Below are 27,748 nucleotides of genomic sequence, written 5' to 3' on the forward strand. Positions count from 1 at the left end.
TGCAAGTGTTATATATGCTAATACTATAATTTGCCATTTCTATGGATTTGTTTCAATTCTGGCTACAAAATAGTTTTAGTTAATAGGATGAATCTTAGTAGTCATTTCGGTGACTAAATAGTGGAGCTCCAAATATGGAGGTGTTATAGTATGCAAGAATTGTAATAGATGTATGTAAATGTCATAATTCATTGAATCTTTTTCACTCTGACCTAAGTTTTGTGAATTTATCTGTTGGGTTCAACATTAACTCTTAAAAGTTGTGCTCTTGGTTGATAGCCGTAAGAGAGCCCAGTTTAATTCATTCTAACCATGGTTGATTTTTCTAATTTTGATTATTTTATATAAGAGATGTTGGTGAAAAATACTTTTTCAAATTGTATTCTTATTAAATTGTGGGTTTGTATTCTTATTAAGCTTCATGCTTTGCTGTTTATAACAACAAATGAGTCATAGAGTATAGTTGCGAGAAACTGTGTTCTTGAACTCCTAAATTTATCGATATTTTTGAGAAAGTTAAAGAGTTTTGTATTTCTAATTCATCACATTGCATGTATGAGTTTTATGTGCTGATTTTAGATTATTGTCAACTCATTTTTTTTTATGTACTGATAAAAATTGTGACCAATTTAGAAGGCAAAAGTTTAGAAGTATGATCTCTGTCAACCGTAAAAAATATCTCGGCGACTAAGCTGAAGGAAATGTAACACATGAACATTATTTTTTTCAATGAAGCTGAAAAGTGAAAAAAAAAATTGATACTCTAGATTGGCTTTCTGTACACTTTTCTTTTTTTTCAAGTTAATATTTGTTTATGTCAAAGTTTATTAACAAAATATTTCTATATATCATGAGCTAAATTCTAAATGCCATTACTTGATTTATGTTGTGAGTTTTATATACTAAAAAAAAAGTTGTGTCATGAATAAGATTGTGCTTACATTGCCTATGTGATTAGTAACTAATAGATCATGACTGAGCAGAGGTTGGTAATTATATTATACAAACTATATAACTTTGATGCACTACTTTATGTGATTAGTAACTAATAGTGGACAAATTAGTTAAGGTGTGTGGTGTTCTGTTTTTTGTTCCAGAAAGCACAAAATTAAATGTACACTGTTTGGGGAATTGGTCGATCAAGTTCTTCCACATCTCGAGCGAGATGATGGGGAGCCTTTCATAATGGTGGTTCAGCTCTTTAAGTCCAACATATACTTGAATTCTGTCAATATTCAAAGTACCTACTATGTGTCCACATGTTACTTCAATCCAAACATTCCTGAGGTTATTGACTTCAAGAAAAGGTTTGTCATTGGGGCACAAATACTTGGTTTATTCTACATTTAGATTCCAGATTTTAAAATTGATATTAGCTTACGTTAACTTTTTTGCCATTTGCACAGCTTGGCAACAGATTTTGTTCCCTGTTCACAACGAATTAGTCAGCTGGAAGCTCAACCTCAATACTCAGTTAGAGATGAGATCAGTGCCGGCATTGTACCAGTGCGCACTATAGAAGAGGTTCTTAATATCACTGAGGTGAGCTTGCAATCTGATAACTTAAGCCGTACATAATGAATTACTGACTTATCACCATTTTTGTTAGGAAACGTCATGTTGGATTGTTGGGACCATTGTTTCTCTAGAAGTTGGTAAAGATGATTGGTCCTATATGTCGTGTAAGACATGTCCTAAGAAGGTTGTGCAAAGCAAAGATAGGTATTGGTGTGATAATTGTAGGCGTGTAGGCTTCAAGGTTATGCTAAGGTTGGTTGTTAGATCAGAAAATTTTGCTAATTTTCTTAATGCGTGCTTTATACCTTCAATTGGCAAATATAGTGTAGTTGCATGTAGTTATCTTTACGGGTTACGGTTAATGTGTTGCTGAGATGTTAATGCAGGTATAGGCTCCAACTAATTGTGACTGATGGAAGTGGTTGTCTGAACCTCATTGTGTGGAACAAAGAAGCAGAGCAAATGATAGGAAAGGCTGCTGAGAAAGTTAAGGAATTATCTGTAAGTGAAATTATTCGAGCTAAAACAAATTCCTCATAAAGAATGTGTTTATGCGGCTGAGTGAATTGCTTTTTGTCTTCCATGTAAAGAAATGCGATAAAGGAGATTCATACCCTAAATACCTAGAGAATATGATTGACAAAAGGTTCTTATTCAAGCTTAACATCACATACAAGAATATCAATTCCGTGGAAGGGGTGTACAGCGTCACAAAACTTTCGGATGACGAGTCCCTCATGTCCAGTTATGGTGTGCCCAATTCTTCTTCTGATGCTTCTGTAAGTGTAGGATCTTATGCTAAGGCCTAAAACTCTGCTCTGCTATTCACTGTATTGTTGTAGCTAACATGATTGTTAACTTTATCTTACTTCGTGAAGTGTTTGCAGATGCTACCTAATATCCCTATAGCCGAAACAGACGAAGATAGCAATGGACATGCTGCAGTTTCCCTGTCTAAGGTAAAGAGTTCATGCGTGTCACATCATTCTGTTACCTATGGTAAATGTAGATAACTATCTGTGATGAAAAGGCTGCTAAGTATGTAGTTTCTGATTGTGGAGTTTGTCTGAAACTTAGGATTCTGCCGTTGAGAGCAACTGTGATAGCTCCTGTCAAACTCCAGCCAAGAGAACCTCTTCTGATGCAGTTGATGACTCCCCAGCAACAGCAGCCCTATCTCCAGATGTTCAGGCATCCGCTAACAAAACATTTAAGAGGAATTGCGGAAGAAAAAAGATTGATTGAAAAGTTTGTATGGAAGTTAAAGTGTTGGTTTGGTTAAGTTTGTTGTGAGACAATTCTTTTGTTAGCATTATAGCTTAATGTTTTCTTAGCCTTTCAAACTGTTTGTAGTTTATACATTGTGTGTCCTTGGAATGTTCCTCCTTTTGTGATGTTTAATGTCTTCTCAACTTAGTTGCTTTGTTTGTTAAGTTCTTAGGAGTCTTTGTTTGTTAAGTTCTTAGGTAAATTATCTGCAGCAAACATGCAGCTGGTAATGTTGTCCCAGATTTTATGAATTACAAATTATGTTATTTATTAGCCCATTCGCCAGAAAACTCTTTTCCTTTATCATAAAACTCTTCATTGTTTGGGTATTCAAGCAACATTATTTATTCTCATTAAAATCTTTAATGGGGCCATAGCTCATTGTTTGACCAACTGTTGTGCCAAAAACTAAAAGATTAACCGTGACCAACAATTTGATTTTATAATTCAATATTTTGTGGCAATATCATTTTAAATTTTTAAATTGGTCAACACAAATTTGGCTTCATGTTGTGTGAATGATCATTAAAATATAATATTCAAAACATGATTCTGTATACATCATTAGAATAGCACAATTGTGATATATTAAGTTAGACTCATTTTATTTCTACTAGATAGTCATGAATAGATTTTTTGTGCATATGGAGCATGAGTAGATATCAAGTTTATTCTCAACTACTGTTACTTACCAACTGTATGAACAAGATGCATATATTTACAAGTTAAGGTTGTGCATAAGAAGTCACGTTGGGTTTAATACATGAAATTAGGAAAATTACTTTTGTATTTGGTTCATATTACCTTAATTTCCAAATTGGACCAGTATAATGTGTATTATTCTCATGCCATGGTTTACTTCCCTCTAGACCTTGCCCTTATTTCTGCATTGTGTTCCTGGACCTTTGTCCCTGGAATTTTCATAAGACTATTCTTTTACTTTTACAATCAATAAAATACTTTCTTCAGGGACTAAGGTGTAACGATATACATTAATTGGTGATAAGAAACCAATGCCTAGAGCGCTTTGTGCCAACCTTTTAAGCGCTGTAAGTTATCTTATTTATTATCCCATTCGCCACAAAACTCTTTCTCCTTATCACACATTCACATTATTTTTTCAATCCTCCATTGAAAAGTATACTAATTAAACCATTGTAAATCTGTCATTGCAACAAACGTGTGACCAATTGATTGTATGTATGCAAACTCAATTTTAGATATCAAAACTCTACTATAAGGATAGCTATCAATAGTGATAATCACCTATCTCATTCTTTACTCAGTTTATATTTACGTACATACATTGAATGAGATATTGTTCACAAAAGAAATCCAAATTGTTCTGTCTTCACTAATTGTTTGCATATTCCAGCTATTCATTTACATTTAGGAAAATCTTTAATGGGAGCATAGCAGCATAGCTCATACTTTGAGCAACTGTTGTGCCAATGAAGGAAAAAGAAATTCTATTTTCAACTATACAAGTATAAAACTGCACTTTTCTTTTAGGAATAACAAGTTACAGAACACAGCATCCTCATTAAAATAATTAGTGGCATGTATCATAATTTAGGTTTGCATGTGTAACCGAAATTTTCAAGATTTTACAATACATTTCATCAATGAGGTTTAAATTTTAATTTCAATTTAATACCTTGCAAAGCTAGCCGAGTTGCATTTTGCCGCATGCTAGCTCAATCAATCACTAAAGCAACTCAATCAAAATGCACTTGGAATGGGAAGAAGAAGTAACGCCACTGCCATATTGGATCCCATTCTGTTTGCTTCCTTTATGCCAATGTAATGGCAGAGATAATGATGTGAATATCCTGCAATCAGATTTGGAAAAATCATGATCATTATCTATTGTCATTTCTAGCAAGTCTTTTCGACAATTAAATTTGGCTGCCTGCCGTCGCATTACAACTTGGGGGCTTGCTTTGTTTTATTAAATGAAGCAAATGGCAAGGGCAAATTACTTTAAAATCCAGACTTAACTCATTCCAAAATGGGAGATTTTATTAGATAAACAAATGTAGCATGGGGTTAGAATGGAGAATACACGCAGCTGAGTAAACTTGATTTATTAGTCAAGTCAGCATTAATAGTGAATCTTCTGCAGGATTATGTTCTCCTGCTTTGTTGCTTGATTTAATACTTGCTTTAATTTTACTGTGACATGCTTTGCATATGCTGACATATGAGCTTCTTCCTATTGTATCTACTTGACCTTTAATTACTCTCCAGGGATTTTCTCATTGCGAGCCTCGAGGTCAGCTTCAGCAGCACATACTTTTGTATCCATCGAAGTTGTTCCCCTTTAAACTGTGAGATCTTCTGAATTTGTCAACCTTGAACATTACCCATAAAGGACTAAGCAATATAGTTCTCCTTCAAGTACTATTTATTAAGGATGCCTAAATATAAATAAAAAATAGTAAAGTAATTTTGGCATTAATTATATACTCCTATGAACTCCTCTATAAATGATGAGGAATACTCGGAGCATATAAACACAAGTCATACACTGAGAAAACACATTTTCCTAACCTGCATATCTTTCCCCTCCCTGATCTCTTACTTCTGCAATCCTCGCATCTTAGACACAATGAGTGATGTTCCTCCTATTTCCATTCCCCTGCCCGAGCTCCCGGACGAGCTTATGCTTGACATTTTCCACCGTGCTGATGCTTCAACCATTTTGAATGCTCGCAGCACCTGTCGCTCTTGGAGAGTCAAACTAAGCAGCTATGACTTCCAGACAACACTTGCTCAAAGGTGGAAACATCATGGCTGCTCACTCCTGATGCATTTTTGCTATCCATCCTCTCTGATGAACTCTGTAGATTGGGTTATGAGGATGGATGCTTCGAGTGGTTACACTATGCCATTTCACTTTCCTTTTTTGCTGACATATGAAGGATGGTTCCACATTATTGGCGTTGAAAATGGGATCCTCTGCATAAGATACAGTTCAATGGGCAAGAAGTCTTACTTGCTATCTTGGAATCCTGTTAGCCGAAAATCAAAAATTATCCAGGATCCTGTTTATATTTTTCAGCCTGACTTGGTGTATTTATATGCTTTGGTGTACTTTCCATCCACTCTGGATTATGCCATCCTTTATATTTTCAAACAAACATCAGAAAGTCCTTCAAGCTCACTTTCAATTTATACAAGTTTCAGAAGAAACTGGAATGTGATCATAACATGTCCACCATATGTTGTAACCTTAGATGCTACGTATGTTACACTTGGTGGATCAATTTATTGGTTAACATGCTCAGTTGACGATGATGAAAGAAGATCCCCATATATTGTATGCTTCTCCTTATTATCTAACACTTTTCAGCAAATTTTCATTCCTCGGCAGGCTTTGGCTCATTGCTACATGCTCATGCTCCTGAACCAAAAGGTTTGCCTTGCCTCATCTACTCATGACGAGGAAGTATTCAGCACCTCTATTTGGCATGTTGCTGTTACTGAGGAGGAGCCAGCATGGACAAGGTTGTTCATGTACAATGGCGTTGCCCCTCTCTTTACTCCTGCCATCTTTGTTGATGAAGATATAATAGAAATAAAGGAGAGGCATTTTGAAGAAGATGGCGTCGATGATTCACACGTTTCACACTTTCACATATGTCGATACACTCCCATGGAAAAGACTAGGAGGACTCTTCATTGGGTAGAGTATGAAGATAACGTAAGGATTAGGTCACTGCATGTGTATTATGAGACGTTATACCCGGTTTGAAGTCGAGATCTGAGAGTGAATTAAGTTTGATGAAGGTTATAAGGAGCCACATAGTATGATTAGTCTGGATTACCTCTGGTATTTGTAATCAACTTAGTTTTAAGGTTAAGTTTGGTGCATGTTTTGTATCCTAGCTTTGGAGTCTGCTATTAGTGATTAATTCCAATTTCTATGTCGTTATCTTTGGTGGAAAAAAATTTATGTTAAATCTGATTATGCTGTATTTAGGTAATGCATCTTTGGTAGGTCACATCTACTAGAATATTATGTACTTTTCTGCTTTGGATGTTATAACTTATATAATGGATATCGTGTTTGCAACGTCAACCTATGTATCATGATTTTCTTTTTTTTTCTGTATGAATGATCTTTGGTTGAGGTCAATTTTGTTATACTCCATCATAATCAAGGAAGCAATACAAGAATTTTTACAATCCTAATATAAATTAAATCCATGCTTTTAGCCCGTGATCATATAGTGCTCCATTTGCTAAAAAGGTACAGATAAAGTTCAGGGGATATTAACTCTGCATAAGTTGTTAGCTTACTGTCCTGTACACGTTGTCTTTATGCCTGCATAATATACTTGATTCTTCAGCTTATAGAGATTAGCCATGACCACATCACTCCAACTTATAATTCAATTTTGCTGGGAAAATATAATTTTCAACTTTTAATCCTATGAATAAAAATTTAGCGTGAAGTTGTAGGAATAAAAATTATAATATAATATTCAGTTCATTAAATAGATAGATAATTAGAATAGCACAAGTGTGACATTTGAATTTAGGCTCAATTTAAAACCAAAGGATACCAATGAATAGATTTTTTGTGCATATAGAGCTTGAGTAAATATCAAGTTTATTCTCAACTACTGTTATTTACCAAATGCATGAGAAATATATATATAACTACACGTATCTGTTATGCCTAAAGAAGCAAAGTTGGGTTTAAATTAGAAAAATTACATTCCTTTTGTATTTGGTTTACATCACTTTAGTTGCACATATTGTTGTTCTTATAGTTTACTGATAAACAACATATAAATATTTGCATCCCTTATTATTATTAGTTTCTCATGGCCCTCTAGACCTTGCCTTTATGGCTGCACTGCATACTTGGACCTATGTCCTCCGAATTTTCATTACATTATTCTTTTACTTTTACACCTAATAAAATAATTTTTTCATGACTTGAAGGTATAACCATACAGATTAACGAGTGATAAGGAACCAAGGCCTAGAGGGCTTTGTGTAAACATTGCCTTCAAATGTGCGCTCTTAAGGATAGCAGTCATTACATTAGCCATGACACCAGTCTCAGTTGAGTCTTTGGCATACATATTAGCTATGGCTAACTTTTCCACTTTATTGTTCAATATTTTTACGAAAGTTCTCATTTTAAATTATTAAACCTGTCAACAAAAAAATTGTCACTTCTTATAGGAAACAAAATTAAAATATAGTTTTCAATTTATTAAATTGATACATAATTAAAATAGCACAATTGTGACATCTCAAGCTACAGTCAATTTGAAACCAAAGGATGGCCATGAATAGATTTTTGGTTTCCCTGTATCATGACTAAATATGAACTTTATTCTCAACTACTCTTACTTGCCAATTGCATGAAAAAGAAATATATACCTACAAGTTGATGTTGTGACTAAAGAAAGAAAGTTTGGTTTAACTATAAAATTTCCATTATTTTTGTATTTGTTTCGCATCACTTTACATGACAAGTCAGAGCAGTATAATTGGGACGTTGTGCAGAGAAGGCCGTAAAGCTATACAAGCAAAATATCACTTTTCCTGTGATTTCCTGTCAATAGCTTCCAAAACTTTTCTCTACCATAGGATACTTTGTAAACAATTACAGGAAAACAATATAAATAGGTGTACAAAAAAATCTAACAAAGTCAACTTGGCTCTCTAAGATCTATTTATGCTTTTATAAGATTGTGCATCAAAGAGCAGGATCTTTTTTCGAGGCTTCCACACCATGGTTACTATTCAGGTATGTGTGAATCACAACTTGAAGATTTAATTTGCATATGGGATCCTAAAATTGCAAATACATAGTATCTCACTTAACCTCAATACCCATGAACCAGTAATTCTTATTTTCTCGACCCAGATTCCCCTCATCAGCCTAACCTGAAATTGCAACACTAGCATGAAACAATCGGGTGAAAATGCGAAAGAAGCAAGGCAGTATAGATTGGCAAAGCTATCTGCGAAAAAAAGAAAGCTAACTGATTCCGACCACAAAGGTGCTTTCAAACTATATGTTTAGGTCATACGAAACAAATTTCATGTTATCTTTGTGCTGCCTGTATTAATCAGCATTATTTTATCCTTTCTAATCCTTTGCAGAAAATCTTGAGATAGCACAACTACTTCCACCCAAGCAACATGTAGGCATAATGCATACGCCTTGCAATTGTACACCACCGTGTGAAGATAGAACCCCATTGAAGGAGTTGTCAGCTGCCTTCTTGCAAGGTATGTTATGTAGATGGCTGACACATATAGGTGAAGATATCTGAAAAAATAGGAAGAACTTATTTTCTGTTAAGTTACGCCCTACACGTTTGTCTAAACCATACTATATTACTCACAAATTCAACAAATTACATTGTAAAGTTCTCTTTATTGTGGTAGCGATAACATCACGACACTAATTAGAGGAGCCTATCACCTTGAGTTATAGCAAACTGGCCTACGATTGAAGTTTTGTGGGACCACTTCAGTGCAGATTTTGGTTCAAGCTATTTCTTAGCTAATAATTGCTAACAATAGGAACCTTCATGTTTCAGGCTCTAGCTATAACCATGACAAGGCAAGTCCTCCAAATGCATCGAGCCGCAGCAGCATCACAAATAACTTTTCAACACAGTTGGGGACCTTAGGTAGTTTTCACACGACTGATCAATCACTCGGTAAACATTTCTTTAATGCCATTATCAACTTCTCGCATCCAACTTCATCTATCAAAATGATTACACTTCAAGTTTTGGACTCTTTCCAATATCATGCAAGTTGTGATTGTTTGACACACAGACTTATTCTAACCATATCGTATACATTTGTTGCTGTAATTAGGAGGAGAGAACATGATGCAACTAACCTCATGTCTAACTCATCCTTCCTCCTATGCTCAAAAGCCTTCAAGAAGTGTGAGCGCAGGACGCCACATTCTGATTCCATCAACACATGACCATAGCAATGTGAAATCAACTACGCTTGCAACAAACTCGGTTCTGTTCTCAGGTGGAGATACAAATCTCTTTCCCTTCTTATTCACAATTCATGCAACTAAATTATGCATACATATATTAGTGTATAACTATAACGATCTAAAATAAGAACAGGATGATAACACAATTTTCCCTCCTTTAGGTCGAGCAACGTCGCAAGAGCTTCTTCCAAACAAATTCGGAACGGGTATCATTTTCACAACGTCTTCGAGGCATGTACCATTCATCTCTGATGTGCTTAACGCATCTGCAAACAACACACCCAACTTTGAACCAAGCAATCTGCAAATCTACCCTCCATTCAAAGCCAACCAAGGTAACATTAAAGACCGACTTCGTACAAAATTTCTCTTCTTCATGTTTTATATCATAAACAAATTCATTAACACAAACTTTTTCAAGCCTTCCTAAAGACGAGATCAAATGCATGTAAAACATTCAGATAAAAGCCAAAATTGTCTGTGCAGAACATTCTTATCATATTGAGAAAGTCATTAGAGATGATACACATGATTATGAGACCACCTCCAGTGCCGGTTTCAGTTTAAGCCAAAATCAGAATCCAGGAGAAGCTCCTCCAGGTAACAAAGTTGCACAGCGTTTTGATATATCATTATCTGGCACGGCAACATATAGGTTGATGGGCACATGATTCATGGAATGTTCTCAATTTAGCAGATTTACAATTGACAACACAACATACAGAGCCAAGCATAACACGGACTCAACCATCGAACAGGATTGCCACCGATGATGTCAATCCAGGTTAGTAAATATAAATAAATCTATCAATATTTTTTTGTCTTCAAACATTAATTGAAATTAGAAAAATTAATATTTATCTATTAATTATTTTTTTTAAATTATATTATACTTTTTAATTTTATCTCTTAAGTAATCTTGCTAATAATAACCATTTTGGACTAAAAATTATTTTATATCATAAATATTATAACAAATAAAATTTCTAATTGAATATGAGATAATTAATATTTAAAATTTATAATGAATAGTAGAACAATTATTTACAGGCATAGAAGTTAATCCTGATATATTAAAATATGTATATTTTACTATATACTTATTTGATTATATCTATTCTTTTAGATAATTACTTGTGTGATGAATGTTAAATATATTTTTTAATTATAATACTTAATTAAATAGATGCATAAATTCCTTAATCTAATAGTATATCAAAAATAAATTACAAATATATAAAAATATTAGTAATTTAAAAAAACTTTATTAATTAAATTTGTTATACTTTGATATAAACATATTTTTCATATATGAGTTTATTTTTTTTATGATATTTAAATGCAATTATAGTTTCAAATTATAAATGATAATGTCAACAGGAGCTAACATGCCAGTAAATTCAGTTTTTTGATTATTAAATATATATGAAAATAAATAAAAATAAAATTACTTAGGATGACAAATTATCTGTAATTTAATTAAAATATTTTAAGTTCAAATTTTAGAAATAAAAAGAAACTTATTTCTATAAATTATATATAATGAATTATATTTTAAGAATGAAAATATTCACTAACTCTTTTTAATTTTTATATCTCTAATATATTTTTAATATAATTAGCAATGTTCAATAAAATTTATTTTTAGATATATATTTTTATCCAACTTTTAAAATTTTTTTTTGCCCATCATCATCTGCGCTGTATACTGTATCTTAATAACCATTATATCCTTTGAAGATTTATTAACTAATGTCTTAACTCATTTTAAACTGAAGTCTTTGATACAAAATAAGGTTTAGAATACGTTGCTTTCAATTTGTTTGGTTTCATAAAATATGCTTATTATTTGAATTTATAATATTCCTTTCAATTCACTTTATCATTATATAAGAATGTCGGAATACATTTATAATTACAGGCATTTTTTTTATAACTTCATCCATATTTTCAAAATTTTATGCAAATATGAAATAGAACTTCTCAAAAAAATATACTTTTAAAAATAATCAAAAAAATATCATTCAACAACGACAAAGCATTCAATGTTTTGTTAAAAGTACGTTTTGCATTTATTAACGATAAAAAAATATAAATGTATTTAACAATATAATAAAAATAACAATAATAAATATATTTTTTACAAATAGCAAATGACTTATATAACTAACAACGACTAAATGCACAAATAATTTGTTTGTTACATGAATTACTTATTATTTGTAAATAATATATTTATGTTTGTTATTTGTTTATTTTAAAATATATTAAGAAATTTTGTATCATTAATAAATTCTAACAATACGTTTGTCAACGGATTAAACATGTAAAAATATTTTTAATGTTTTTTTAAATTAACTTTGATATATTAATAACATAAATAATTTTACATAATAATTCAACTGAATTTATATATCTAAAATCATTTTTTAAACGTAAATCTAAGGATACGTTATTCGGTTACAATTCTTTTTACTAAAAATTCCTAAAAAAATTTCTTTTAAATAATTATTTTTATGTTATTTAAGATGGAAACAAAACAAAAGCGGATAAAAAATATAGCATCGTAAGCGCGGTTGAATTATTTTTTCATTTTATTGAAGCACATATTTTTTTAGGACGTCTACTCGATATTTTCGTAGATTTTTAAAAAATAGATTACTTTATGAAAAATACTTTAAATTTTATTCAGATAACAAAATCCAATGATTTTAATTTATTTATTAGGTAAATTTTAATAGAAATTAAAAGCAATGGTTATAGAGGTAATGGTTATCAATAAATTCACACTTGAATTTAATTCACACTTGAATTTAATTAATATAATAGATGCATTAGTTGCATACCATTAATTAGGTAAATTTAATCTTAGTCATTTAAATTAATCTAATGACTACAAATGCATTCTCATATTTTCATATTAAAATTCTATTCTCATAACATACATTTTATATATAGAGAGAGAGGTTGTTTAAGTAACAGTTCCCCAATCTCCCACTTCATTCTTCTTTCGCATCTCCACCTTATCTAATGTGAAACCTAAGTGAGATTTAAAATTACTTGCAAACATTATGATCCACAACATGATACTTCATGGGACATCGTAAAATCTTAATAGTAATTATAGTCTTATGCAACCTGAATTCATATGACAAAAACATTTTTTATCGAGACTCTTAACATGTATATATTGCATGATTTGAATATCTATCAAATCACCTGTAATGTTGGTATATTAAATCTTACTATAATGTTGGTATATTGAATCTTACTATATTTAATTTAACTGTCGTATCTTTTCCGAGCTAAACACACATTCGCCAATGCTTATTTCCTTTCCACAGATTATTGGGATATTGGAGATCCGACTTTTACATGCCAACACTGCAAAGCTATATTCTGGTACGAAGAGCGCATAGAAAAGCACTACAAGCCTAAATGTCCAAAGTTTAGTCTATGTTGCCGACAAGGTCAAGTCCAACTTCCTATGCTTGAAGAACCTCCCGATTCATTGAGGAAGCTTTACTTTGACAACACCAAAAAAGCGGAACACTTTCGATCGAACATTAGGAGCTACAATAGTATGTTTGCTTTCACATCATTCGGGGGTAAGATACAAAGAACAATTAACCAAAGCCGTGGGCCCCCAACCTTTATTCTGCACGGACAAAATTACCATTTAATGGGGAGCCTGCTTCCACCAGAAGGCGGAGTAGCAAAATTTGCACAATTATATATATACGACACTGAAAATGAGATTCGAAATAGAATCACCGCTGTCAGGTCATTTGCATACAATTTTATTAAAGACTCAAACATAGTTATCTCACTTAATTCATAATGGTTGTAGACATCATATTTACATGTTTTATGCCATTTTTTCCAGCTCTAATGATCACTTGAACAAGCTTCATGCGGATATTGTTTCTACCATCAAAACTACGTTGGATAATCATAATGTCCTCGCAAAGTCTTTCCGACTTGCTCGCGATGCACTCACAGCAAACGACAATAATTCTGTTTGCCTTCGACTCATTGGCAAAAGAGGAAAAGATGGAAGGAGGTATAATTTGCCTTCAGTATCTGAGGTTGCTGCCTTAATTGTCGGTGATTTTGATGAATCCACAAAAGAACGAGATATTATTGTTGAGACCAAATCAAGGTCGCTTCAAAGAATAACAGAACTCCACCCGGCTTATCTAGGCTTGCAATATCCTCTTTTATTCCCTTATGGTGAAGATGGATGGAGAGAAGATATTATCTTGAACAAAGTTAAGAAAAAATCGACAGATGAAGACAAGCATGTCACAATGCGCGACTTTTTCGCATTTCGAATCCAAGACCGACCTTCGCACAACGGTGTCCTGTTACATTCCCACCGGTTATTCCAACAATTCATAGTTGATGCATTCTCAATGGTTGAGAGTGCTAGATTGAAATTTATTTACACCCACCAAACCGAATTTAGAGCAGAGATCTACAATGGACTTCGGGATGCCGTTTTCAATGGCGAGACCAATGCTGCCTCAAAGGGTAAGAGAATTATACTGCCAGCAACATTTACTGGTGGGCCAAGATACATGATTCAAAATTATCAAGACGCCATGGCAATATGTAGGTGCGTTGGTTATCCAGATTTATTCATCACTTTTACATGCAATCCGCAATGGGACGAAATACAAAGATATTGTAGAATGAATAAAGTCAAACCAGAGGACAGGCCAGACATGATTTGCAGACTATTCAAGGTTAAACTGGACATGATGATTAAAGATCTTAGATACAACAAATTATTTGGTGCTACAAAAGCAGGTTTGAAACTTACATATATATATATTTCACGTATTTATCCCTACCATGTTCCATAATTTTTCATAATTAAATGTATGTTAATACCATATGCATTTTGCTATTTTTTCCAGTTATCTACACAATAGAATTCCAAAAGAGGGGACTCCCACATGCACATATATTATTATTCTTGCATGAACAAGATAAATACCCAACCCCTGCAGACATAGACAAAATCATATGTGCTGAAATTCCTGATGCTGATGTTGACACTGCATACTACGAGGCTGTAAAGAGTTTTATGCTTCATGGTCCATGTGGTCTTAGCAAACCAACTTCGCCTTGCATGGAGGAAGGTCGTTGCATCCGTCATTTCCCTAAGAAGTTCAACAACAGGACTACAGTTGATGAAGATGGTTACCCAGTATATAGGCGTCGAGACAATGGACGCACGGTGGAAGTTTCAGGAATTCATCTAGACAACCGATATGTCGTGCCACATAATAAAATGTTGTTGCTAAAATACCGTGCTCACATTAACGTCGAATGGTGTAACCAGTCAAGATCTATCAAGTATTTGTTCAAATATGTAAATAAAGGAAGTGATCGCGTCACAGCCTGTTTTTTTACAAAGTCCCTCGATGGTAAGGCAAGTTTAGAAGTTGATGAAGTGAAAATGTTTTACGATTGTCGATATATATCTCCTTGTGAAGCTGCTTGGAGGATCTTTTGCTATGACATTCACTACAGAAATCCATCGGTTGAGAGGCTAAGCTTTCATTTGCCGGATCAACAACCGGTTGTATTTACGGATAATGAATCATTGGTTGAAGCTGTTGCAAAGGCAACTGTTAAAGAGTCCATGTTTCTAGGCTGGTTTGCAGCAAACAAAACAAATGCCGAAGCTAGAAAACTAACCTATAATGAGTTTCCAAGCAAGTTTGTTTGGAAATCATCTCTGAGAGCTTGGGAACCCAGGAAAAGTCATCAGGTCATTGGAAGGATGATCTTTGTACCACCATCATCCGGTGAGCTATATTATTTAAGGTTGTTGTTAAACATTGTAAAAGGACCAACAACCTATGCGGATATCAGGACTTACAATGGTGTAATCTACTCATCATTTCGAGATGCATGCTATGCACGTGGTTTGCTAGATGACGACAAAGAATATATAGATGCCATTGAAGAAGCAAGTCATTGGGGCTCAGGTCATTATTTGCGGAGGTTGTTTGCGACACTACTATGGTCTAATTCAATGGTGCGACCGGAAGTTGTCTGGGAAAAAACTGCCATCCTATTAACTGATGGAATTTTGCATGATCACAGAGTCATGTTTGGCCTACATGGTAACTAACAAATTACGATCCATGACATCTCAATTTATTTTTTCATCCTTAAATTGTTAACAACAGGTTTTTATCTTATTTGTTTTACTTAACACATGTTTCTATCTCCAACGGTCACTTATATATATATTACTTTCTAAACATTTCAGATTTGCTTTTCAGTGAGGAAGAATTAAAGGATCTAACCTTGATTGACATTGAACAAATATTGAACAGTAACGGAAAGACATTGCGCGATTATCCAACCATGCCATTTCCATCAAGAGATACCGACCATCTTAGGACGCGAAACAAAATGATCTTTGACGAATTAAATTATGATCGTGTTCTGTTAGAAAAGCAACATAATGACTGCCTCTCAAAATTAACTGCCGAGCAAAAGGGGTATATGATAAAATCATGAGCTCTACAGATAGTCAACATGGACGTGTGTTCTTTTTGTATGGCCATGGGGGTACAGGAAAAACTTTCCTTTGGATAACTTTAGCTTCAGCACTTAGATCACGTGGACAAATAGTTCTAACTGTTGCATCTAGCGGCATTGCGTCTCTACTGTTACCTGGAGGTCGAACTGCACATTCTAGGTTTGCCATACCATTAACTCCAGATGAGTTCTCTACTTGCAACATTAAGCAAGGAAGTCCATTAGCAGAATTAATTATAATAGCTAAGCTAATTATTTGGGACGAAGCTCCCATGATGAGCAAATTCTGTTTTGAGGCATTGGACAAGACATTGAAGGATTTGATGAGATTCAAAGATGATCATAACCAGCACTTGCCGTTTGGAGGTAAAACAATTGTTTTTGGTGGGGATTTTCGACAAATTTTGCCTGTGATTCCAAAAGGAACAAGACAAGACATTGTTAATGCGTCTTTAAACTCTTTATACCTCTGGCAACATTGTGAAGTATTAAAGCTCACTGTAAACATGCGATTGCAATCTATGACTACAGATGATGAGGTAGAGGGTCTAAAGCAATTTGCTGAATGGATACTTCAAGTTGGCAACGGAATATCTGACAGATCATGTGATGGCTGCAATAGCATTAACATACCACCTGAATTCCTTATCACTAACTATAGTGATCCTATTAAGGCAATTGTGGAGGCAATCTATTCTGATTACATTGCTGACATGTCTAATGAAAGCAACTTGAAAGGTCGCGCTATCTTAGCTCCTACGGTTAATGCTGTTGATGAGGTTAATGATTACATGACTGCAATGAACAGCAATGAATGCAAGACATATGTTAGTTCCAACAAATGTCTGTCCGAGGGAGGTAGCAATCAAATTCAAGCTATGCACACACCAGAGTTTTTAGCAACAATTAAGTGCTCGGGGGTTCCAAATCACGAATTGAAGCTCAAGGTTGGTTGCCCTGTGATGCTTATTAGAAATATTGATCACTCATCAGGCCTTTGCAATGGTACTAGGTTGATAATTACAAGACTAGGAGATAAAGTTATTGAGGCAAAATTGTTAAATTCCAACAACTGTGTCAATAAAGTCTTTATTCCTAGAATGACACTCACATCGTCAGATGCCAGGCTACCATTCAGATTCCAACGGAGACAATTTCCTCTTATGGTATCTTACGCAATGACAATCAACAAAAGTCAAGGACAATCTTTGAATCACGTGGGTTTGTTATTGAAAAGACCTGTCTTCACTCATGGCCAACTTTATGTTGCCATCTCAAGAGTCACAAACAAAAAAGGGTTGAAAATTGTAATTGCTCATGACGAAAACACAAACAAGACAGAGAATGTTGTTTACCCTGAAGTCTTCAGAAATATATGACAACACGTTCAGCATTACGAATATTCTTATTATTACATAATTCCTCTATACACTCATTTTCGCTTATCCAACCCTAACTATTTATCTATAACTTTATCGTTACAATCTTACATCCTTTTCATATTTTTACCATTTTCCGTTTTTCATTGCATTTGTTAGCAACTATAACTTATTAACTCACAAGTACTTATCTTATGCTTAAACCATTATTTCTTCCTATACAGTACTTTTTCAACATTCATATTTAATACAATTCAAACCTTATTCAATCAATTTTATGGAATTATATTTCAAATGCTTTGAGTTACTATTTATATAATTTCTGCATCTACATACAACACGAAAATAGTCTAATCTTTTTCATGTATCCTTTTTCCTTTACTAAAATGCTTATAATTTATTTTATATTTTACAAATACTTTTACAATTAAAAAGATCATCCATCTTTTTCTAACATCAGATTAAATAACTAACAATTCTTTACATATACGTTATTTTAATCTGCATATGTGTCGCCCGCGCATCGCGCGGTATCTTGCTAGTTACTCATAAAAGAAATAGAGATATTTGTTCTCTGTTTAATAAATAATGAAGTGGTAGATTGACGTGAATAACTCATCATTATTGGCTGTACCAATTTTTTTTCCCGCGATCCTAGATGTCTTCACATATAAATTATCAATAATTGACTACTCAATCATAACCAAAATATACATAAGTACATAACACATGGGCAAGGGAGTCTGGCAGGACCCTTGTCCCTCATTTATTTTAGTGCGGTCCATATATACATATTAGATGAATGGGTGATGTTAGGTAATTAAAAAATAATTATAATATAGGAATATTATATAAAAAATTTTATTTGTTTGATAAGTAAGTGATATATATTTTTTATTATTTATTTTTTTATTATTTATTATTTTGTTGCATATTTAGAGTCATTAATATTTTTTTTAAAATTAATTTTAATTTTTTTTAAATCAAATTCTTAATATCTCTCAATTACATTATTATCTATTAAAATACAATAATTTTCTGCAAAAATTATGAAAATTAAATTAAAATTTTTAATAACTTCTACTATACAATTTATATTTTACATATAGACTATTAAAAAATAAAACATAAAATATAAACAAAAATTAAAAAATAAATTTTTAAAAATAATTATTAACTCGTTATATATAAAATCAATAAATAAGCATACATATGAATATTAAATAAAAATATTAGAATAATTAAAATTATGACCTATTAGTGCACATATGAGATAATTTGAAAAATACAATAAGACATATAGTTTAAAATTTGATAATATTAATTATAAAAATTTATTAATTATTGACATCATATTGGTATGAAATTATGAATATTATGAGTACAAATTATGGATGTTATTAACATGAAATAATGGATGTTATGTGTATGAATCTATGGATGTTATGAGTAAATTTATCAATTGAATAAATTAATTTAAAAATTTAATATTTTTTAAATTCAATTATGATAAAATTTAAAAACATCTGTATTAATTTTATAGTTAATTATGCAATAACTAGAAAATGATACGTGTATTAAATTCAATTGTTTCTTTTGTTTGGGGTCTTTGACCCCTTTCTCGTAAAAAAAAAAGAAAATGATATGTGTATAGATGTAATATCTAATAAACATGAATTTAATTTATAGATGTTAGTTGTATGTAATTATGGATGCTATGTATATAAATATACGAATGTTATGTGTATAACTTGATTAGTACAATATAATTATAAATGCACATAAAAACATACAAAAAATTAAAACAATTTTTATTATACCTCATCAAAGCTAGTGTAGTTTTTCATATTCTCGAAAATTAATTGACTGGCAATAACCTCGTCGGGTGAGTCCATCTGTTGTTCAAATTCTTCAATACTTTCTACCATAGGTATCGTATTAAGGTCGAATTCAAATGTCATACTATTTGTAATGATAAAGATGATTTCTTATAAAATTCTTTAACCTATTCTAATTGTGCTTGCAATGGTATTAGAGTTGTGAATTTTGAATGAAAATAATTGAATTAACAGAAACAAAATCATATTAGAATAGCAGATCTTGTATCTCTCCATTGAATGATGATAAATGATTTAACAAAAATAGAAAATTAATTACAATAAAAAAACGATAATAATAATAATAATAAAATAAAAAAGCGTATAGGATAATAATCAATTACAATTATTGAATTTATGTGATATTATCATATTTTTATTAGGCGAAAGAATAAAGCAAGAATCAATTACAATAATAAATAATAATCGTTATTAATTATTATTATTAATCTTTATATGAACATACCAGAAGAACTATATATGCTATTACGTGTGTTTTAAGACAATTAATGTCATATAATCATTTTTATTTTATTCTTAAATATAAAAATTAAATTATAAAAGGGAATATTAAGTATTGATTACAAGAATGCTTAATAATAAGAGATATGATATTATAATTAATATTATTAATAAGTGGAGTTGATAAGAATATAACAAGTGGAATGATAAGTAGAATGATAAAAGAGTGGATTAGAAAATAAAACTGTTATTAAATGATATAAATAAAGTATATTATAAAAAGTTTTGATTAATTATGGCTAAAATTTTTTGATTATCAAATTTTTTCCAAAGATGAATATGATACTAAATACTTGAGTTTGTTATTAATTATAAGCTTAATTTTAACCACAAAAGTGTCAAGTGACAAAATATTGTTTTTAATTAACGAGACAAAATATCCGAATATGGCAAACAATTAATACATGTTAAATGTTCAGATTATGAAAAAGAAAAAAAGCTTCATAAAATAGTTATTTAGTTATAATTAACACATATGTATGCAGTATAGTACTAAGAGGCCTGTTATACATACAAGCCTTTTTAGTTTATAAGCTATACAAGTTGCTTCAAGTCTAAGAAAAAAATACGTGCTCTTTCAACAACACGTTCATTTTTTGTCTTCTTCCTCAATCAAAATGCAAACCATCAAGAAAAAAACATGCGCCCCTTCCACAACACGTTCACTCTTCCCCTTTTTCCTCAATCAAAACGCAAATCATCAAAATTCAAGAGACATTTCGAAACAAACTACTACGATTCTGCAGAAACGTTCCAACTCCTCGCAAAGAGTAGAAGAAATAAAAAAGAAAAGATACAAATCTCTATAAAAAATCACCAGAAAAAAGGAAGAAACATTATTCAAGGTACTCTTCTAGATTGTATCTGCCATGTGCTTCATACTTAACCAGAAAAAAAATTAAAAAATTTCAAGAAGAAATATACCGTCTCCCCTCGTTTTGGGTGTATTTCTTAAATCCTTTGGGTGTATTTCTGTAACCGTTTGAGTGTATTTCTGAAGTTCCATTATCTTCAAAACGATTTTAAAATTTGATTTTAGAAACCAAGAAAATCGAAAAAAACAAAGCAAAGAGAGAACGCACGAAAGAGATCCAACAAATTTGGCAAGAAACTCAAAAAAAGAAACGAAATCTTTTAAAAAATGAAAGTTATATATTTGTGCGTTAATTGATTTTAATTGATTTAAAATTCTATTAAAAAGGCACGTAATATAAGCAACGCGTATAATTGGTGGGTTTCGTTCAGACTTATAAATGCAAAACACTTGTATGTAGAGATTAATCCTAATACTAAAATCTAGATATAAATGGTAATAAATTAATCCTCAGTCCAATTCAATAAGAAACTAAAAAAAAAAAGAGAAGATGGAATAAAAAAAATCATACATATAAACCCACCTTAAAAACAAAGATTGAATAATTTCACACAAAAAACATAAGAGAAAGCTAAAATGGAAAAGGATGTCATAGCATCAAAGAGAGGTTCGTACTTAGGGTGCATGTTGTCACCGCCATGTTTTCCAGTGCACGATGAATTTCAGTACTCAAGAATCCACCATAAAAGCAGCAAAACAACCAGCAACAAGATTAGAGGAAGAAGGTGGAGGAGAATCCTTAGGAGGTTCATGAAGGAGAGCAAGAAGACAAGCATGTGCATTAGTGGATGTGGATCCAATAATAACAATAATAACAACAATAAAGCTCTGTCGTTTCAGTATGATCCTATCAGCTACGCTCAGAATTTTGATGAGGAGGCTAGAAGGCTTTCCCATGTCTTCCAAGATATTAGAGGTGGGATTATCTTCAATTCCTTGTGATACTGTAATTAAACGCTTGTTTAATTAATTTTGACTATCTCAGAAGGACAAATTGTATTCCCTTTTCCTTCTTATCAAGTACCAAAGGATCTGGGGGTATATATGTACAAATCTATATATCTTAAAGGTTGTAAATTAAATTATATTTCTATAAATTAAGAATTTCAACGGTTTTATAAACTGGATCTACACCATTGTTATCATGATCCAGATTTTTTTTCTTTCTTTTTTGTTATTTATTTGAACTTGTAAATCGCTTCAAACATATCATTTATGTTTTTATGTTATAATATGCTCCCTACTGTTTGAGGGATTCAATTATTTGATAAATGATCTATAAATATATTTGTAATTGTTCATTAAGCAAGCTTGAGATAACGTTATGAAGTGTATTTAATTTGTTCGTTGAGCTTGAAGTATCCTACGGTTATTTTGCTGCAATTAGTACTAATTGGAGCTTGAAGTTAACTGTGTTATTGGTGACTGGTGAACTAATTGTTGACAAATCCAACCGAACATTTTTTTTCTTCTTCTTCTGTCTTTTTTTTTTTTAAAAAAGAAAATGAAAAATGAAATAATTTATCTAAAGATAGTACATGCTTTTTTTTTAATCAAATGAATTGGACAATCTTCAATTTTCAATTTTAAATATTACAACATCACAATTTACTCAGTATACATTCATTTATATAACATTAAAGAGTTTATATTCAATATTTAACGTATTCAACAAAGTTTAAATCCAAATATAACATATTAAGAGGCATATAATTTTTTTTTTTATCAGAGTGAGAGATTAGGGATTTTTATCTCTAAGAGGCATATAATTTATCTCTAAGAGTTATGCCTCAACTGCATAGTACAGGTTTATACTGCTATTGTATTTAAGTGTTTTCAATATTGAAATAATCTATAGCCCATTTTTATAATATATAGCCCAAGTTACCAAATAGGAAAGAAGATGGGTTAGAGGAAAAACATATACCTGCTCTGCCCAAAAATAAATTGGATAAATGCTAAGACAAAGTTAGACTCAAAACCTTATGTCCAAATAAAAAAATTAATCTGAATCTTGTGGTCGAGGCCTTTTGTACAATGATAATTAATTTGTCCAGTGCGTGAATAACCAGATCATCCAAAATCAAAATCTAACTGAGATCGTACACCCAAAAAAAAAAAAAAAAATCCTAACTGAGAAATAGTAAATAGAAACTTTTAAAATATGATACGTATGAGTGTATAAGACTATAATGTGACTGAATTTGTGATATTATAGTGCCTAAAGTTAGAAGTTGTCTAACACATTTGAAAAAAAAAATTATTAATGTATTTAAAAAAAAGTGTATTAGTGAATTATATACTTTGAATTTTTTTTTATTTTATCTAAATACTAACAATAAATTATCTTTTCATCAGAATTCAGAATAATAAAGACACTTTTCAAGATTTTTAACAAGTGTGAATATTATATTTAGGGTATACTGTAAAAAAAATTATCTTTATATAAAATGCAGGCCGAGCAGCAAGTCGGCAACTCTACCTGATAGTGTTTATTGATATAAGTAATAATTTATAACCTTGATTAGAAAGTGACATAAAATTTATAGCGACTATGTTATTCAAATTAGTTATCAATATAAAATATTTGTTGAAATATAAATACACATTAAAAATAAATTAAATCACGTATATTTATACACAAATATATTAATAATTTATTTTAGTTGGTGTACGAATAACATTTTTTGATTTCTAAGTCAGATTATGACTTTTTCATGATGTTACTCCTAGCAGTCTGTTTCTCAACAATTTCCTTGCATCTTCAAATGTTAACTGTTGCAGACCAAGTAAAAATTAAACTACAGCTTTGAGAAAACGCTGAATTGTTTCCTTGCTACTAATTAATATTTCATTAAAGTTGACTGTATATAAAATATATAGTGCCAGCTAAAAAAATCATCTTGATATACATCTTTTTATGTTATCAGGGTATCTGTGATAATATTATATAAGTTGTCCTTGTGAAAAATAATATTAATTCCCTTTCATTGCTTTCAATTAGTATTAGTATATAAATATGTTTTATAATTTGAATTTTTTTTAACTATAGGGATTAAAAGTTTATTACTAAAAATCTGACTAGACTGAGATTAAAATTTTATCAAAAAGATAAACTATTGCAAATACAATTTATTCCTTTATTTATTTATTTAATTTCGAGAATTTTAATGCAGCTCATAGTCAATCTCTGCCGGATCTTCTTATTTTCTTCGAAGTTAGTTCCTTTATATATATTTCCAGGCACAAACGTTGACAAAACTATAATTGACTTATTCCATTAGTTGTTGTTTCTTTATGTTTTGTTGTGATTTTAGTTTTATCTCCAAGTTCTTTAAGACATCATTAAAAATAGAAAAATACTATTTTACACTAAAATTAGCCACTAAAATCAGTCACTAATATATCTATATATAAATACATGTGTGGTTTAATTCATTTTCAATGTGTAATTGTATTCTAACATGTATTTTATACTGGTAATTGATTTTAGTGACTGATTTTGGTTTACACATAGCATAATTCTTAAAAATATTATCTCATTGTGCAGTGCAGGGTTCATGTTGTAACCCTTCACTTAAAGCTAAATTTTAAAGTGTGTCCAAAGAATCCTAATTTACTACATTAGTATAATGTAACCTCGTCAAATCTATCGCATGTATCATCTATGATTCTATTGTCTTTTTTTTTTTTTGTTATAAGATTGTTTAATTTATCTGTAAAGACTCAGCATTGTCTTGTTCGTATGTCCAAACTCAACCTTTCTGATCTCCTTGAAACTCAGGGAACTAATGCATGGCTTCCACTTTCCACCATCATCATCCACATACCCTTATTCCACTAATCATCTTATACTCCATTTTCTTCTCTTTTTATCCTGCTTACTCAATTCAATTCCAAATCCCTTCTTTCAATCCTGGTGATGCCAACATACTCTACCTAGGAGCTGCAGCAACAAGGGATGGTTCTGCTGATTTCAATGTGAATGACTTATACACTTGCCAAGTTGGATGGACCATTTACTCCAAGCAGGTGTTACTTTGGGACTCAAGAACTGGTAAACTCACTGATTTCACAACTCACTATACATTCATCATTGACACAGGAAATAAAACCACCTATGGCCATGGTCTTGCATTCTTCCTTGCCCCTGTTGATTTTGAAATCCCACCCAATTCCTCTGGTGGATTTCTTGGATTATTCAACACCACAACAAAGGATTCAGCACAGAATCAAATTGTCCTGGTTGAGTTTGACTCTTACCCAAACTCTGAATGGGGTGAAACTGTGCAGCATGTTGGGATCAACAACAATTCAATTGTTTCGACAAAGTGGACCCCTTGGAATACTAGTTTACACAGTGGAGACACTGCTGATGTTTGGATTAGTTACAACTCCACAACTAAGAACTTGAGTGTATCTTGGAAGTACCAAAACTCATATGATCCTGAAGAACACACTAGTCTCTCTCTTGCAATTGATTTGACAAGGGTCTTACCTGAGTGGGTTACAATTGGATTTTCTGCTGCAACAGGTTACTTTGGAGAGACTCACACTCTTCTGTCATGGGAGTTCAACTCAACTTTGGACAGAGCTGAAGGAAACAATTCAAAGAAGACAAGGTTAGTAGTGATTCTAACTGTTTCTTGTAGTGCTCTAGCAGTGGGAGCAATTGCAGCATTTGGAGTACTTTGGAATAGGAGGAAGAAGAAAAGCATGAAAGATCAATTAGAGGCTATGAATTTAACCTCAATGAATGATGACCTTGAAAGAGGAGCAGGACCAAGAAGGTTCTCGTACAAAGAACTTTCTTTGGTCACCAACAACTTCTCCAAAGACAGGTTGTTGGGTAAAGGAGGGTTTGGATCTGTCTACAGAGGTTACTTTGCAAATCAAGACTTATCAGTTGCTGTGAAGAAGATATCAAGAGGATCTAGACAAGGGAAGAAAGAGTATGTAACTGAGGTCAAAGTCATTAGCCAACTCAGACACAGGAACCTTGTGCAACTCTTGGGTTGGTGCCATGACAAAGGTGAGTTCTTGCATACAACTTGACTCTCAAAGAAAGAAAGTAGCAAATCTTAACATCAAGATTCAGAAATCCAATTTAAAAACTAAAACTCTTAAACTTAAAACATCCTCTTAATTATGAGAATTGTTAAACTAGCTTCTAATAACTTCAGGGGAGTTCTTGCTTGTTTACGAGTTCATGCCGAATGGAAGCCTTGACTCTCACCTATTTGGTAGCAAAAAGTCACCAATCCCATGGAATATGAGGCACAAGATAGGACTTGGATTAGCATCTGCAGTGCTATATCTTCATGAAGAATGGGAGAGGTGTGTGGTGCATAGGGACATCAAATCAAGCAATGTCATGCTGGATTCCACCTTCAATGTGAAGCTAGGTGACTTTGGACTAGCCAAGCTCATGGACCATGAACTTGGTCCCCAAACAACAGGGATAGCTGGAACATTAGGGTACCTAGCACCAGAATATGTGAGCACAGGAAGGGCAAGTAAAGAATCTGATGTGTACAGCTTTGGTGTGGTAGCATTGGAGATAGCCACAGGGAAGAAAGCCCTTGATGTGATGGAAGATTGTGATGGTGAAAAGGGGTTGGTTGAGTGGGTTTGGGACCATTATGGAAGAGGAGAACTGGTTGTGGCAGTTGATGAGAGGTTGGGGAAAGATTTTGATGAAAGGGAAGCAGAGTGCTTGATGATTGTGGGGCTATGGTGTGCTCACCCTGATGCAACTATGAGACCGTCAATAAGACAAGCAGTTCATGTGCTTAATTTTGAAGCTGCCATGCCAATCAACCTTCCAACAAAGAGGCCTGTTGCAATATACCATGATCCTACTATTACACCAACACCAACACCAACACCATCAGTGCAAGATTCTATAACCACAAGCCTTCACACTGGTCGTTGATCATATCATTCCTGGTGCAGTTTCTTTTGTCTACACTTGTTCATCATGTAACTAATGTCTTCACTTGTTAAACAATGAACAATAATATTTACAATTTGCAAACATAGACTATAATTTTTTTTTTATTTTCTATTTACAAAGAACACTACACATTGTGTGGACGTTCTAGTTGGCTTTATCTATCTATCTATCTCCGATTCATAGAAAATATCTACGTTTTTATTGTTCCATGCATGTGAGACAAGCTAATAATACCTTGGTTAAATTGATGTCTGATCCAAAGAAGTAGCAGGACTAGAGTTTTGCTTACTCAATAAGTGCTCTATAATTTTTCCGACATTGGGCTGTGTAAGTTGATGTCTGGTTTTGTTTAATTTATTCTTACTTTTTTGTTCACGAGCTTTTAATTTTGGTGGGTACTCCCATGAAGATATTATAATTGTCTTCATGTGATGATTTTTCTTTTTGACCTTTAGATGATGGAGTGTAGGGTTAGATTTTGATATGTTATAAAAGTGTTGTTTTTATTTGAAGTGTGGTCAAATCAATAAATCACACTTTTATACAAAGCATCTTCATAAAAAGATGTTTTTTGCATCTTCATTTGAGTAGCTCCCTTTAATTTTATCGTAGTAAATAAAACATAACAATTCAAAAATTCGAGGTTTTAGCTGTAATTAACAAGGGCGCACCTCCCTAATTTTGGCGCAACTGGATGCATTTATAGATTTTGTCTTGCAATGTACAACAAAAAATGGAAGATGTTAGCGACGTCGCTCCACACTAATTCAATGAGGATAAATTCTTGAAATT

General features: G+C 32.2%; 5 protein-coding genes across 5 annotated transcripts; all 5 read left to right on the forward strand.

Moving 5' to 3' along the window:
- Window positions 1-971: 971 nt before the first annotated feature.
- On the forward strand, window positions 972-2,763 carry LOC112782837 (replication protein A 70 kDa DNA-binding subunit A-like). Its single transcript, XM_072232080.1, has 8 exons — window positions 972-985; window positions 1,098-1,307; window positions 1,407-1,542; window positions 1,610-1,770; window positions 1,905-2,019; window positions 2,109-2,297; window positions 2,406-2,477; window positions 2,596-2,763. The coding sequence occupies exons 1-8, from the start codon at window positions 972-974 to the stop codon at window positions 2,761-2,763; spliced, it is 1,065 nt and encodes a 354-aa protein (XP_072088181.1).
- Window positions 2,764-5,398: 2,635 nt separating this feature from the next.
- Window positions 5,399-6,544, forward strand: LOC112782845 (putative F-box protein At3g17480). The gene has a single exon (XM_025825476.1). The coding sequence runs from the start codon at window positions 5,399-5,401 to the stop codon at window positions 6,542-6,544; it is 1,146 nt and encodes a 381-aa protein (XP_025681261.1).
- A 6,922-nt stretch (window positions 6,545-13,466) lies between these two features.
- On the forward strand, window positions 13,467-16,327 carry LOC112782848 (uncharacterized). The gene is made up of 4 exons (XM_029297474.1): window positions 13,467-13,567; window positions 13,671-14,596; window positions 14,707-15,924; window positions 16,074-16,327. Exons 1-4 carry the CDS (start codon window positions 13,467-13,469, stop codon window positions 16,325-16,327), a joined length of 2,499 nt encoding a protein of 832 aa, XP_029153307.1.
- Window positions 16,324-17,727, forward strand: LOC112771456 (uncharacterized). Its single transcript, XM_025816217.2, has one exon. The coding sequence runs from the start codon at window positions 16,324-16,326 to the stop codon at window positions 17,725-17,727; it is 1,404 nt and encodes a 467-aa protein (XP_025672002.2).
- A 6,886-nt stretch (window positions 17,728-24,613) lies between these two features.
- Window positions 24,614-27,111, forward strand: LOC112791709 (L-type lectin-domain containing receptor kinase IX.1-like). Its single transcript, XM_025834645.3, has 2 exons — window positions 24,614-26,032; window positions 26,184-27,111. Exons 1-2 carry the CDS (start codon window positions 24,796-24,798, stop codon window positions 26,933-26,935), a joined length of 1,989 nt encoding a protein of 662 aa, XP_025690430.1. The 5' UTR covers window positions 24,614-24,795; the 3' UTR covers window positions 26,936-27,111.
- The last annotated feature ends 637 nt before the right edge of the window (window positions 27,112-27,748 follow it).

Source organism: Arachis hypogaea, chromosome 3, assembly GCF_003086295.3.
Source record: "Arachis hypogaea cultivar Tifrunner chromosome 3, arahy.Tifrunner.gnm2.J5K5, whole genome shotgun sequence".
Classification (NCBI taxonomy): Eukaryota; Viridiplantae; Streptophyta; class Magnoliopsida; order Fabales; family Fabaceae; genus Arachis; species Arachis hypogaea.

Bases quoted from the DNA above. Each gene is read 5' to 3' on its own strand.
- LOC112782837 (XM_072232080.1), top strand. The intron at 1,543-1,609 runs GTGAGCTTGCAA...CATTTTTGTTAG, and splicing joins AGGTTCTTAATATCACTGAG to GAAACGTCATGTTGGATTGT. The intron at 1,771-1,904 runs GTTGGTTGTTAG...ATGTTAATGCAG, and splicing joins GGCTTCAAGGTTATGCTAAG to GTATAGGCTCCAACTAATTG.
- LOC112782845 (XM_025825476.1), top strand. From the start codon at position 5,399: ATGAGTGATGTTCCTCCTATTTCCATTCCCCTGCCCGAGCTCCCGGAC.
- LOC112782848 (XM_029297474.1), top strand. From the start codon at position 13,467: ATGGGGAGCCTGCTTCCACCAGAAGGCGGAGTAGCAAAATTTGCACAA. The intron at 13,568-13,670 runs GTCATTTGCATA...CATTTTTTCCAG, and splicing joins AATAGAATCACCGCTGTCAG to CTCTAATGATCACTTGAACA. The intron at 14,597-14,706 runs GTTTGAAACTTA...TATTTTTTCCAG, and splicing joins ATTTGGTGCTACAAAAGCAG to TTATCTACACAATAGAATTC.
- LOC112771456 (XM_025816217.2), top strand. From the start codon at position 16,324: ATGAGCTCTACAGATAGTCAACATGGACGTGTGTTCTTTTTGTATGGC.
- LOC112791709 (XM_025834645.3), top strand. From the start codon at position 24,796: ATGGCTTCCACTTTCCACCATCATCATCCACATACCCTTATTCCACTA. The intron at 26,033-26,183 runs GTGAGTTCTTGC...TAATAACTTCAG, and splicing joins GGGTTGGTGCCATGACAAAG to GGGAGTTCTTGCTTGTTTAC.